We start from the raw sequence: 14,970 nt of genomic DNA, 5'->3' as shown, positions 1-14,970 counted from the left end.
ACTCGTGAACTCTTCCTCTGCAGCTTAGAGCCTACACCTCTCAACCACATCAGGAATTTTACTAGTATCATTAACTTCTGTAACTAGAATCTGGCTCTGCCTATTATCTGCAAGTACATGGAGAAGAGGACAGAAGAGAAGTCAAAAACAAAAAAGCAACTTTCAGTCTACCATGACAAATACTACTGATCTCGTGTGTGTATGAATACACCAACACCTGAACAGTAGGGTGCCAGGTCTACTGTTTGGCTCAAAGAATTTTCTCTTCCCCTTTCTTTCCCAATCTTGATATTTCCTTTGAAGGAGGAAAAAGAGATTACTCCATTTTGCTACCTGTGAAGAAACATGGGTCAAAAGGATTTCTTGCAAAACATCCAAATGTAAAAGCTTCCAAGAACAGCAGCAGAAAATCTGACTTGGGGCCCCTCCTTTATCATCCAGTCTATTTTTCATTGGAATATGAATTATGATTGCCATTGTTAGCAGAGCAGAGATGAATAAAGAAGTGATTTGTCAGGGTTGAAGTTGCAAAGGAGTTTAGAGCTTTAAAAAAAAAAAAAAAATCAAACTGATGGAAGAGAGAATGAATGGCCACAGAGTAACAAAAGGAGAAACAGTACTCGAAAGGCAAATTTCATATTGTCAAGTCAACTGAGGAAAGAACAAAAATTAGCACATAATAATAAACAGGAAAGAAAGGAAAGATTTTGGTTTGGTTGGTGAGGAAAGGGTTGCAGAAATTAAGAGTTAAGATGGAAGGAATTCAATGAGATACGCAACATCATGCTGCATTTATGTAATACCTTGCTTTGCAGACAGGACTCCAGTCAGAGCACTGCTACTGGATCTACTATGAGTCTTTGAATTTTTCCGTCTCTCTAGTGCATTCTAAGGAAACAACAAATACCTTATTTAGAAAACCGGTAGTCAGCAAATGCTTTCATTAGGAGTCAAGAAGCTAGAACTCTGGACTTTGGTCTCAGAACAACTTACTCCCATAGCAATCTATGGGAGTGTGGCTCTCCTGGAGTATTCTTCTCCAGCCAAATTACAAATGTTACGAAGACTCATTCTGTCTCATTGCAACCACTTTATTATAGTCTCTCCCACCCACTCCCCTTAGTCCATTTCTAAGACTTGCCTATTTTTAAAAAACCTGCTGAGTGCCAGTGAATTGCAGTATCCTGTAGAGAATATCAATTGGAAACAAAATCAAGACTTCTCCCAGCATTCTTTTGGATAGCCTTCAAAGGGAAAGCTCAAACACAGAGCTTCTAGAAGTTGTTTTAGTTGCAAATACTGACTTTCAGGAGTTTAGCAGCAGAATGATCCTGCTACAGAAGTCCAGTTCTTCCAAAACAATTACAGTTCTGTGAAACCCACCAGACCACCAAGATGCTCAGTTCTCACCAATAAACTAACGCACACTCCGAAAGACCCAAGTTGTAAGTGTAAATAGACACTGAAATGAACTTAACACTTTGAGAAGCTTTCCTCATGTACAAAAAGCAATTAGTGCTGTGACTGTTTCATAACGAACTAAATGGTTAAGAAGTCCTATTGACAGTCCTAAGACATGCCCTGATGAGCAGCCTCGCCCTTCCACACCCCAAAATCACTTGCAGAAGAAAACAGAGTGCTTGACTTCAGGGAAGAGCAAGAATATTTTCCTCTTAGGATTCAGGATTCAGTCCCGAAGGTTTCACGCAAAACAGCATGTATCTTAACCCAGGAATGAAAGAACAATTAAGACTTAGCAATCATTAAGACACATGAAGAGCGAGCGTGGCCATTAGGGAACAGGGAGACAAGACCTGCCTGTGATGGCAACACAGCTGGAATCATTCACCACACACTGTGTGACCAGGTACTTATAACCTACTAGCAGGCTGGAAGGCTGATCACCCCCCCCCACGCTGCCCCAAACTTAAAAAAAGGTATTTAATTCATTTTTCAAAATACCTTTAATGGGTATCCCTTTCCACTGCATCAGCTAAGAAGCCTACAAGGAAGACTGAGCATGTAATATGTATACATACTAATAGTGTCAGAATGTTAATGGCGGGGTTTTTTTAAGATACAATTTTGTTCTTTAAATACATATGAACATGAGAATGAACCGTAATCTCCATGACCGATGAAGCACAGTTTAGATGACACACTGAGAGGATCTTACCTTATATTTAGTAATATTAGACTTAAGAAGGTTGACTTCCTCTTGAAGTTGTTTTAATCTCTCTTGAAGATACCTGAAAAAGAAAAGTAATCCTTTACTTCATGTTACTTTCAAGTCCTGCCTCAAGCACTCCTCTTTACTACTTGGCATGTCCTCTCTTTCAACTACTGAGAGATCTTTTCCCTCTGCAGTTCTGAGAGGGATAAAATAACTAAATCTTACTGCTCTTGACCCCATAAAACTTTATGTACAGAAACAAATCGCATCAGAAAAAGGGGCTGCCCTTCTGTTAGATTTGACAAGCATGCTGCACAACCATTTTATATTGGTCCTCAGGTTTCTGGGGAGGGAAGCTAAGAGTATATATTTACATGTAGAGGAAACAGTCACAAAGCATTTACTCATGTCCTCTGTACTTGAAGTTTTGCGCAATAGACACATGAAGATTTGTATATATATCAACACAAAACTCAACTATGCAGAACTTTTGCACTGATATCCATCACTTACATGGCACTTCTCATTAGCAATCACAAAGTAGAAAATTTAACAGTATAGTTGAAAAATGCTATACAGTTAACTGAAACAGTACAGTTCTTCCTAATAGAGTTTATCCACTTGAATTAGATGGCTATTTCCACATAGGAAAATACCTTTTTCATGTATAAAGCATTTATAAAATACCCTCTTCTATACAGTGCAACTGCAGCTGTATTAGGGTTTGTGACAATTGAACTATTTCAGAAAAAAAATATAAAATCGTATCACTGCCAGGAGAGCAGGGGGCTTAAATTGATAACAAAACTCTGTAGGCCATGCAAAACAGAAAAACACCCTGGAGCTGCTGGGGGGAAGTAATGCCTTTGGTATTACACTTCCTTACCTGAAGCATAGGTCTCTGTAAATGGAAAGCGTCTTACAAGATCTTTTCACTTCAAGGTAATTGTTGACATTAAGGGAGGTACCTGCTATGGCTCTGTCAGTGACTCCTCTCTGTCGTCCTTAGCAAAGACTATATACCACATTCTTTTCCCAAGGAAGTGGCAAGAACATCTACATGGGTGATTTCACCAGCAACTATTGTTGGCAAATCACTCCGCATTGACAACCACTCCCTGTGGTGCAAATTATGTCCGAAACTGTTAACTCAGGGTACTCAAAGTCCCTGTTACCAATCCAAGATGAGCCCTTTACAGCTCACTGTGAGTTTCTGAAGACACTGATTTTTAATATTCTTTCTTTTGATGCCATAATGATAAAAAGGTCTGCACTTCTGTTGCTTTTCCTTGTTTAGCTCTGTTTGTGAAAATCACTGACACCTCTGTAGCCAAATAAAACATTGGTAATTTCCTGCAGCCTAACTTTCTCAATTTTATTTGATTGTTAGCTACAGTACAAACAAAACAGACAAACCAAATTACCAAAATCTTTTAACTTTTATTCTTGCATATATTTTCTTTAAAGTTTTGTTGTGACTGACTTCCTGATGCTCCTGTTAAGCAATACACTACTTGCTCTAGGGAAACCACAAGGTTTGCAATGCACTCACCTGTTCTCCATACATAGAGCATCTACATCAATGATACGGTTTTCATGCCCTCCTAAGACATGATTAAGTTCTTGATTTAGTCTGTCAGACTTATCTTGGTAGAAGGAGCGTTCCTCTTTCACATCCTGTAACTCATCCAGTGCAGCCTGAAGATCATGTCTCAGAGCCTCAATCTGTGAAGAAAGGAGAGCTCTATGACTATTCCGAAGTTTAAACAAAGGATTACATAGTGTCCAAACTGAAAAAAGCAATAAGCACTGCATGTCTGAACAGGATTGATTCTGGACAGTCAAAAGTCTTTCCAAAGCTCATAACCGTCAATACTTTTACTCTATTTTGGTACTACTTCATTAAATTGAATTTAAAAACCCAACTAAAATGTAACAGCAAAAGAAATCTTAATCCATACTATAATTCTGCTACAGACATATTAAGATGATTTTAGCATATAATTTCTATGGCTCCTGGAATTAATTGAACAAGAATTTGGCAAAATTGGAGGACGAAGAAAAAGTCTCAAGGGAGAATTTATACTAATTATGGGACTTTCAGTAATGAAGTTCTACAGAACAGAAAGAATAACTGAGAAAAGTACAAAATAAGAAGCATAGAGTTGACAGGGTGAGCTTTGCTATTAAGCAAAAGAGTGAAGGAGCCCAGTATCTAAGATACTCAAAGACAAAAAGTTTCAAATTATGAAGGATAGGAAACGGAGAGCAAACAGAGAGTGAGAAAAGCCTGCAATTAGTTGAGAAGTCTCCACTGGCATCTCAGAAAACACTGATATGCCAGGAAGGACAATAGAAGACCGTGTGAAAAAAAGGCCAGGTGATGAACAGAGAGCACGAGATTGGGCACAGAGATACCAGAAAGAATCACATTGGAAGAAGACCAGGTGCAGTCAAGAGTCCTTCTGCTAAGCTAAAGGAGTGCTGCACTTGAGTGAAGGCTGAAAAAGAAGAAATACACACCTCCTCCTGGATCACAGAATGGCTCATTCAGGGTGGAACTGACATTGGTAGGCATGAGTGTGGGAAAAACAGAGAACACAAACCCCCAGAATTGCCCAGAAAGCTATTTGTCTCTATTAGGGAATGAGTCTGATGAATTGGATGCTGATGGTACATCATATTAATACAGACATATTGCGTTGAATACTCGTAACAGCTTTCACTAAGGAGTCTCTTTCATTGACATTCATGGACAATATTCAGTTGTCACAAGTTGTTGCTGCACATTATAAAAAGAGGAGACTCAATCTAGAGAAGGAATTCCTGAGATAAGGACATATGCATGTTTAAGTTAGTGCTCAGTAAGAAATATTTCAGTAAAAATCCCAGCACCTTCATCACTATCTCCAATGTTAATCAGCTACCAGCCCTCCAAACATAACAGAAGTCATTTACTTGCTACTGCACTAGCTCTGTAAAACATGACAATATATGCCCACTTAGTTATTACTTGTTCTCGAGCCTTCTCCAATTGTTGAACAAGGTCCTCCCGTTCATGTGCTGCAAAGTGGCGAGCCCCAACTTCATCATCTCCAAGTCTTTGCTTCGCTATCGTCATTCGAAGGAGCTGCCATCACAAAACCAGATTCCATAAGCAAGAGAACACAGGGTGTAGCATCAGAGTATATCTGCATTAGAAACAGCAAGCCGTCATAGATTCCATCTCTTCCAGCACAAACAGCTGGTATTATTTAAACCAGAGGGAATTTTCTGAGCTGAGGGCTCAATCCTGTTCTCAGTGAAAAATTCCAGTCAAACACTCAAAGCATCAACAGAAGCTGAATTAAACCTTGCAACGATAGTCACCAGAGTATACAAATGATGAAAGACCAAGTAAACACAGACACGTGGTCAATGTTTTTTAGGACTGACAGGAACTCATCCCAGCCAGACTATAGAACCAGAGTATTCTCAGAAAGCCATTTTCATATGTAAATCTTCAAATTCTCTGCAGCAGAGAACTCTTCCTAGTTAAGAACAAAAAGGCACTAAACGGCTTGCCCAGCTTCATTTTACTGACACCACTTAAAATCCCACCGCGCTACATCAGTGCAAAATTTGCATTAACAGCTGCTAATACATTTGCTTGCGCTTCGTTTTTTTCATCTACTGACAAAAGTTAATTCATGTTAAAAAAAATAATGGTCAAACAACAAAAAGACTTGGCCAAAATTCTCAAACAGCTAATGAACTCAGAAGCTTTGTGACTGCTAAAAACAGTCAGACTTGAATTAATACAGTTATATTCAATATCAAAAGCAAAAGGCAACTACCTTTCAAGAATCATGGAGTATTAAAATAACAGTCTATGAGGCATTCAGCATTTACAGTTCTTTATACTGAGTACGACTAGGCAAAAGTGTTGCCTCCCCATGGCCTCATTCGTAGGAGCTCCAGAGACGAGAAACCCACCATAATAACCAGCCTGACTTTCCCCGTCTCTTTGCCTGCACCAAGGAATTAGTGTACATCATTATATTGCAGAGTCAGAAAAAAAATCAATCTTCTGAAGCAGAAGATTGTACATTAAAATTTATCTTTGGTATTTATGGGATGCCAGTCACCATAGCTGCAATGTGCCAATTAAAATCCTGCTGATGCAAGACAGACTACCAAAATCATCCTCCCCACTTACTTCAGCTCCAGTTCAGTGCAAGTCACTGAAGCTAGCACAACTTGTTCTGATAAGCAGTTCACTTGTTTAGGGAAAGCTGTGCCCCCCAAAGTAACTTTTGGCAAACTACATTTCACCGTCCCCACAGGGAAAGTACAAACCACTGCACAGTTAGTAAGGCTGAATGGATCCTAGGTGATATAATTCCTATTAATTTCTTTATCAAAACAAATAAGTCAAAAATGCAACTAGCAAATCCTGGAATGGCTTCATAGCTATGGGACTGAGGTTTTTTATATGCTAAAAGGCTGATAAAAAAATGTATGGTAACATGATTTAATTCAGTTAATTTAATTTCTAGAAACTCTTGCTAGTGAGAAAGGCAGTAAGAAAAAAATGTAGTAACATTTTGAGGACTCAATCTTCTTCAGGAAAACTAGAACTGGGAAGGGGAAATCACACTTTACCAATGCCTCCAATGCCTGCAGCAGAGCAAACCTTCTGTGTAACGAACGCTGAGCACCAGGCTGGGAACTGGATCAGAGCTGTGACTCATGCACCATGACCAACTCTCCTCCAGCCCAGGAGGGGGTGAGGCGTAAGATGCAATTATAACTGCAAGCAATTATTACTTGCAAGGTCAAACAGTCTGCCAATAAAACCAGAACTCTTTATTTACTACTGATTTGGGGGGGTGGGGGGGTGGGAAATATGAAGTCTTATGAAAAGAATGCTTCAGAAATCCAAATTTGGCCATAAAAGCAGCATTATAAACATACATAAAATAAAGTAAAATACCAGTCCATAAAACAACAGAATGCTCCTTCCAGATAGTTGGCCAATCAGAGAGTTGACAGGGCAGAACAGGCCAAGTCCTTTAATTCTGCACTGCAAATGTCTCAGGAGGCAGCACCACCTGCTACAAAATTCTTCCCTAAAAATGCTATGACCCAAAGAGACACTAAGCATTATGCCAGAGAGTTAAGGGTTTATTTCATATATTAGTGCTTTGTTATAAACTTTATACACCCGCCCTCTGGCTGCTGTATTTTTATTTCCATCATTCAGAAATCACTGAGGAAAGGACTGCTCAACTCCATTTTGCAGCTAGAGAATAGGTTAATGCTACCCCTCGGGATTCTACGAACAGCATCCACAGCAGAGTGGATTTAAATTACTGGCACCTTACCACAGACAGATCTTGTTTATCAAGAACCCATAGACTGATAACCAAAACAATCCAGTGCTGCAAGCCACTAGTCTTTATTATTTTAATATCACACCTTTTTCTTAATCAGTGTCAGCTAAAATAATCATAAAGTAGGAACTCTGTAGCAGCCCCATAATGCCCCAAACGGGCCTCACTGCGATAGCTGCTGTGCAGGCTATGAGTCCACAGGCAACGCCTGTGCCAAAGTTGTACATTCCTGATTAATGATAAAACATGCAGAAGTAAAAGAGAAACAAGCACAACCAGTAGGAAGGCAGCAACCATCATGTTTAGCCACAGTCACTGACAGCAACTGTCTTCACCACACAGTCTACAAAATCTTAAAAAGTGGACCAGAACTATGCAAATTTGCTACCTTAAGTCCCAGTTCTGCCAAAACATATGCACCATATTTAACATTCCACACTGTTGCTGCATGAATGATTGCTCTATAACGAACTGTCAGTAACACTGCAGCCATTGTTTTCCATGCATCATCTTCTCGCTTAGAGCTGCCCTCGATAGCTTATAAAACCATTTCTTTGCGTGGGTAGGAATTCAAGTGAAGGCAACTGAGTCATCTAGTCTTCCACAAGCCTCCAGTTTCTCTTATGCTTTCCATTTTCACCGTTTTACAGGAGAGAATTAGATTTCCTAACTATCTTCTAAGTTTCAGTAATTGTTCTCCAAGCATTGCTGCCGGAACATTAGGAAGGAAAAAGATTCACAAATAACTATCAAAAACACAGAACAGTTTTCATGTGTCAGAGCTGATAAGAGATTGTGATCAATCATAAAAATAAATTGTCTTAGATATCTGGAGCACTGCAGTCTAACTATTGCTGTATTTCTCAAACTGCAGCAACAAATCCTTCCAGAGACTGCCTGAAGAAGTTTTATTATTCACGCCAACAGAATTCTAGCTGAAATTAAAGGAAAAAATTAGTCCAGTTAAACCAAATGCAAGTAATTTGTTATTGCCTAACTGAGGATGTACTTAACATGATTTCAACAAGTAAAATGTCACCAGTTTAAGGTCTTCTTGCAAATCCAAGTGACTGTATCCTACTAGTAGCAAACATTAGAGCAGTGAAAAACAAGTCAAGCTATCAAAACATTTCTTTATCAATAGAGCTAATGTGTGATATTTAAAGAGGTTTTTTTTTTCTTTTTTAGTCCTACAAAGCTCTTGCCACTCAGTGACAAAGCCTGCATGAGTCACCCCTGCTCAGACACAGGCAGAATTGTTCATCCATAAGCAGCTTCACTTGCTGCAAAAGCAGCTGTTTGTTCATCTCTTGCCAGAAGTAAGGTTGACGTAGACCAGCTGGGCAGGATGCCCTCCCTCACTTCAGAAAAAGCAGAGAGAAGAATGCAGAGGGAAAATGTAAGAACAAGCAAATTATTATAGTTCTTTGGTTTTGTATATACCATGCATTATCTGGACTCCAATGCCTGAACTAACCCAGCTGCCAGTACAGGAGAACTGATGAGCAGAACAGAATGGCTTTGGGAACAAACCTCAAATTTTATCACTGAAGCTAGGAGGGAGCAAAATCTGACACAGGAGGAGAGTGTTAAATCCCTCAGAGATATGGCAATGCTTTTTTAGGCACTTTAAAAAACAGCAACCTGACTCTAAAATAAGCTGTATTTCTCATTTACTAGGAAAGAGAAGAACGTGTTCCAAAAATGAAAATCCTAGTCTAAATTAATCCCTGATGCAGTTCTTTCCTCCCCCTCTTTATTTAGCGATGCACTATTTTGCACCTTTTGGAGAGAGGAATGGCAGGCAGAATAAGTCTTTTTGTATTTTTCCATTTGTTACGAGGCTCTTGAATTTAAATTCATGCTGAGAATACAGATGTCAAAGATGACCAGCTAATATAAAGTTAACCCACAAAGGCAAATCTAAACAAAGCCAGTCCAAGCACAAAGTAGGCTCTGTGTTACCAAGATCATATTGTTATAAGGATTTAGCCTTTTAAAATAGGTACATAACCTTGATATTTAAATATGTTGTAGTTTTACTACCTTTGTATTCTGCTTGTACTTACAAACCCTTGTTATCTGTTCAAGACTGGCTTGGGAAAGGCTGTATGGCATAGTATTGGTACTGCGGAACTGCAAAGCACTGTCTTCTACACTATAATACAGTTCAAACAAAAACATGCAAATGAAAAGAAACACCGGGAAAGCCGGTCTTTGAAGGCTTGAGCAAGTTGCACTAATGCTATGCATACTATAAATCCAGGTCTTACTCGACCTTTTCGTAGCTCCTTGCGCACCTTCGGGGAAGTCCTTGTGATAAACAATGAATAAAACTGTATTATCACAATATACCCATGTTTAAAATAAAAGAAATAAAATAAAATTAACTTAAATGGAAAAAAAAAGCCCACCTGAATAATTAAAGGCTGCTTTTTTATCGATATTTTTAAATCCCATTACTTTGAAACTGTAGTTGAGGGAGGGAAGTTATCATTCATTATTTGTTTCATTTTTTACTTCGTTAACCACCTCGACTCTCAGATTCAACCTCTCCCTAGTTTGATCTCTGAATGTACCCTGCATACAGCTCCAGCTGTGAATGTTACACACATTTGGCTTGAGTTTAAGTATTTCAATTAACAGAGACAACAGGAGTTTGATTAATACCAAATGGCAGATTTTGAGCAATGTTCCATATAACTTGCTAAATTTAGCAATAAAATAAATTGGTTACGTAAGGATAATAGGATGAGGGCTTAATACAAAGCTCACTATATATATTTATGATCAACTGCTCCATATTTTTGAAGGGAAAAATCATGCCTCCCCTGGTTTTATCTACTAGAATTTTGCATTTTCATTGCAAAAAACCTGAAAATTATCACATGATGAAGATATGCTTATCCATACTCATCTGTACGAAGAAAGGCCACTAATAAAACATTTTTTAAAAAGAATGAAATAAAGAATGTCTGAGATCATTAAAGTAAGGCTAAGTGCAAAATACATAACTAAGGACAACAGAGCAAACACAGCATACAAAAAAAATATAATAAGCTGCACTTAGTGGTATCCTGTATAAGCTTCTTTTGTTCTACTGTTTTGAGCATTTATTGTAATCAAAGTGGCAATCAAAGAAGTTCTGTAACCCATTGTTTTGTTTTCCTAAGAAGTAAATGCAAAACTCCAGCCCAGTTTACACACTCCATGCGATTTACTGATAACAAAATGTATCATACCTTATTGTCCCCTTGTACTTCTCCCAGTCTCTGTTGAAGCTCTCTAATCTCTTCTCCAAGATGTTTATTTCGATCTTGAGCCTCACTCAGTAGCTGAGCAAGATTTGCCTAGAAAAGGAGTATCAGTCAGAAATTGGTGCCTATGAAGAAGTGTAAGTGGTGACTGAAAAGAAACCCTAGACTTACTCCTTATCTGCCAAAAATCTTTACTTTTATTGTTGTTAGTACCCAGACTTCATGCTTCATTAGAGAGAGAACAAAAAAAATCACTAGGGTTCTTTATCTTTAATAGTAGGAAATACATCCTGCACGTGTGCATATGCACTCCTACAACAACAGCACACAAGACAAAGTGACAACATCTACAGTAGTTCTGGTGTCTTGGCTGGTGGGAAGAGCAGAATGCAGAGTACTTTCACAACATTTATACAAAGTTGCCAAACAGTAGTTTTAAACTTACGTATAATTAGATAAAAGGCACAGCTGAGAAATAATTATAATTGTATTCCTAACAGTGTTTAAAGCAGATTCGCAGCCAGTAAAGGAGGATGCCAGCCAGAGTCCCCCTGTCCCTATATGAAGCTGTACCATGGATATCTAATAGCACAAAACTTCACATGTGACCTGACTTGCGTTGTTAGCTAGCATGCAGACTTCTAGAAAAATAGAGGTGAAGTCAGAAAGTAAAAACACACCACCCTGCCCAACCCCAATAATTCAGGACAAAAGTTACCATTCACGTTAACCTACTAAGTCAGCAGGGCAAGCAGTGTGGTCTGTAATTTTACAATTCCATCAGCTTGATCACTGACCAAAAAATAATGCAATCTCTTCCTTTCCTATCCATGATATCTGAAAATGAGCAAATATCTCACGAATACACAAACATTGACCCAGCACAGGAAAAGTCTACCAGTTACATCTCTTCTAAGAGAGTTATAATCATAGTGGCTAATGTGCAGCCTTTCAAGACATTGCCTGTGGACAGCTAGGTGTGTCATCCATTGCCATAAATCTGAATTCAGGATATAAAAAGAAATGAAAAAAGTTTTCAGATCTTCTACGCATGACTCGGTAAAGCCCCATGAGTCTAAGCTACTCTTACATGTACTCCTTGGGTTTGAGGCCAATGCATCAACTGACTATTCCTAACTCTCTCTTGGTATTTTAGGTTTAGTTTTTGATTCCCTACTTGCTGTGCTGCTCTTTCAGCTCCCCCATTTCTCTGTTTTTCTCTTTCTCAGTCTAAAAGAAAAAAAAAAATTCTTTTACCCAGTCATTCTCACTACCACTTGACAGTCTCTTAGGATGTTTCTGTGAGTTTTACCTTTAAAACTCATACACTACCAAACCAACAAGGTGTCTGATAGACATTTCTGAAATCTTTCCCCTTGTTTACCAACAACTGCTATTTCCACACCCTGTTTATATACTAAAGAGAACTATTAACACAAATATATTGAAATTAATATTAACATGAATATAGCTATGCATGCATCTGACCATTTGGATTAGACTATTAAACTATTATCAACTGGAACTTTCATACACTACTGTATTAAGCCGACTCCAAATTCCAATTGGTCTAAAATACTAATAGCTTCAAACTTTTAAACAGGAAAAATAACTTGAGAAACTGATATATTCTACTTGATGAACAACAAGCATAATTCACTGCTACAGCTTCTGTACTTCTGATGCTCTGAGATCAAAGGTTCAGAAGAAAGTAAGGTAAGTCTCCCACAGTTTTGGAAGAAATTAAAGCACTTTTCAAACTACTGATAAGCCTGAAGACTGTAAATAAATAATTTGGGAAAAATAATGTAACAGCAAAAAACTTAAACAGCTAATTATAGGACCAAAATTAAGCTGACTGTAATTTTATTTTCAAGATAGCAACCATTCAAGCAATGCAAAAAGTTCCTCACGTATGCTTTGGCAATTAAAAAAAAAATTTTTTTTCTACATGTTAAGCAAATGTGTAATAGTCATTCATACATTGAATGAATCAAGGAGCTTCAGAACACATTCAGTCAATGGCATTGATAAGTACTGCTTAATGGCTGTTTAAAATAAAGAAAACAAAGAACCCATGTTTGCAGGAAATTGTATATAAACTGAAGTATCTATGGCTACCGCTCAGATGCAATTATATTTTTCTTTTTAAAGAAAGCTGACTTTCAACAAAGGCCATCCAACCACCAGACTGAGTTAGTTAAAAGGAACATGATTTATACAAACTTCTCTGAAACACTTCTATTTATAAAGTCCCTTTTTATGATGAATTTGAACGCTCCTAACACTGCAATAGCACATGTAATTTCAACACCTGGGAAGAACTCAGTCTCACTAATCAGTGTTTACAGCCTCAACGCCAGGATTCTAGCATTCTGTAGTCAAAACTCCCAGTAACTGCAGGAAAGGCATTACCATGCCTAGAGTAAATCTTCCTGCTCAGATTTATTTCCTCTAAAACCATTTCTCTGGGATTGCAATTCTATGCTGAATTTTATTTGTCAGTCATATAAATGACTTAATGTGACAAAAACCTTTATACTCGAGACAGGGATTTTGGAAGCAACTTTAAATGAAGAATTTTAGACACCAAAATAAAACAGCCTCATTTAAGCATGCTAAGAGCATTACAATGAGCTAAGTATAGACTTGGTCCTTAATGCAAAGCTTCTATTATACTTTCGTTAAACTAAAACAACCAAGCTATGTCACAGAAGTAGTCTCCAGCAATTATTCATTTCCCTGGCTTAGAGGTTCCATACAACATGTAATTTAGATTGTTCCGAGTTTTAAAGGTTTTGGCAAGACCTCATTAAAGCTCTCGGTTAAATGTGGATAGAAGGGGAAATACTTGATTTTCAGAAGAGCTCTACTGGGCTTAAAAAGAGCCAGCCAAAAGGATACACTGAACGACACCTGGACTTGGTACCATTTCGTTTGCATATATAAGAAAACATACCATATGGTTGAAAGATGATAAAACTAACAATGGAGGACTGGCTTCATGAGCCTGTAAGCACATATTTTTTGAGGAAAGGGATGAAATCTATGCAAGGAGAAAGGCAATTCATTTTTCCACCTGGCAACTTCTTTTCAATATTCATAGAACACACAGAATTCACTTAGAAATTCAAGACAAGTTACTTCAGCAGACAATAAAGCTCATAGCATTTACCCATGCAACAGAGAGCAACTTTCTGAAAATTAGCCAAATTCAGCTTCTCTAGACTCAATTTCTTCAACAGTTTCTTTTGATTCTAGGTGAAGCCTTAAAGAGACTCCTGTAACTGCCTTTACTTCTTTACTTTGAAAGACTTTAATTCTTTCATTCACATCATTCAAAACTAACTTGGAAGTACTGATGAAGAGAGATTTCTGAGCCATGGGTAATGAAAGGGAAAGATGCAAAGGTCTGTATCTTTCTGTAGCCTCATCTTGTCTTGCCTCTGCAACAACCCGCAGCAGTGGAAACTGTTTTTCTCCTAACCACCCCTAACGCAACTGTCTGCAATAAAAAGCGTGCCTCATTCTAGTCTCTGATTAACTGCCTGCTATCAATCTTTCTAGAGCTCTGTCCACTTCTGGCAATGTTCAGTTTCCAGCAGGTATTCTTGAGTCTCTGCAACATGATAAGCTATTTGTTTTGCCTCTGTTTGTCACAGGAAGCTTGCATGTTATCACAGAATATTTCAGGTTGGAAGGGACCCATAAGCATCAGCAAGTCCAACTCCCTGCTTCTTGCAGGACTACCTAAAACTAAACCATATGACTAAAAGCATCACCCAGACACTTCTTGAACTCTGACAGGCTTAGTGTTGTGACCACATCCCTGGGCAACCTGTTCCAGTGACGAATCACCCTCTCGGTGAAGTATGATTTCAGTGCAGCCCAACCCCCCATTGGGCATAAGAAACTGTCCCCATATTCCTTTTCTCTCTGACCAACAGCAAGTGTGACCACAGCCAGCAATCCCACCAGAAGCTTGCAAGAAAGCAGAAGAAGATCGATGTGAGGGTGCCGAGTGGTAAGTGCCTACCTTTATTACATAGGGGGCAAAAAAGCACCATAAATCAGAACAGACCAAAGAGTGAAAGATTCAATGGGAATAGATCAGACCTTACCCTTTTCCACTCAGACTTTGTTAAAATTTGCAAGAACATTTTTC

General features: G+C 38.4%; 1 protein-coding gene across 6 annotated transcripts in view; it reads right to left on the bottom strand.

Moving 5' to 3' along the window:
• Positions 1 to 14,970, bottom strand: part of CCDC149 (coiled-coil domain containing 149) — a 52,095-nt gene that overhangs the window by 20,695 nt on the left and 16,430 nt on the right. For all 6 annotated transcript variants that reach the window (XM_055707088.1, XM_055707095.1, XM_055707124.1 and 3 more), the window contains exons 4-8: positions 10,791 to 10,898; positions 5,187 to 5,303; positions 3,726 to 3,898; positions 2,177 to 2,249; positions 804 to 888 (exon numbers count right to left, since the gene is read on the bottom strand). In XM_055707088.1, coding sequence (XP_055563063.1) covers positions 804 to 888; positions 2,177 to 2,249; positions 3,726 to 3,898; positions 5,187 to 5,303; positions 10,791 to 10,898 — 556 coding nt within the window. The remainder of the gene's footprint in view (positions 1 to 803; positions 889 to 2,176; positions 2,250 to 3,725; positions 3,899 to 5,186; positions 5,304 to 10,790; positions 10,899 to 14,970) is intronic.

The sequence above is a fragment of the Falco cherrug genome, chromosome 1 (assembly GCF_023634085.1).
Source record: "Falco cherrug isolate bFalChe1 chromosome 1, bFalChe1.pri, whole genome shotgun sequence".
NCBI classification, from domain to species: Eukaryota; Metazoa; Chordata; class Aves; order Falconiformes; family Falconidae; genus Falco; species Falco cherrug.
This window is presented reverse-complemented; position numbering and strand designations above follow the sequence as displayed.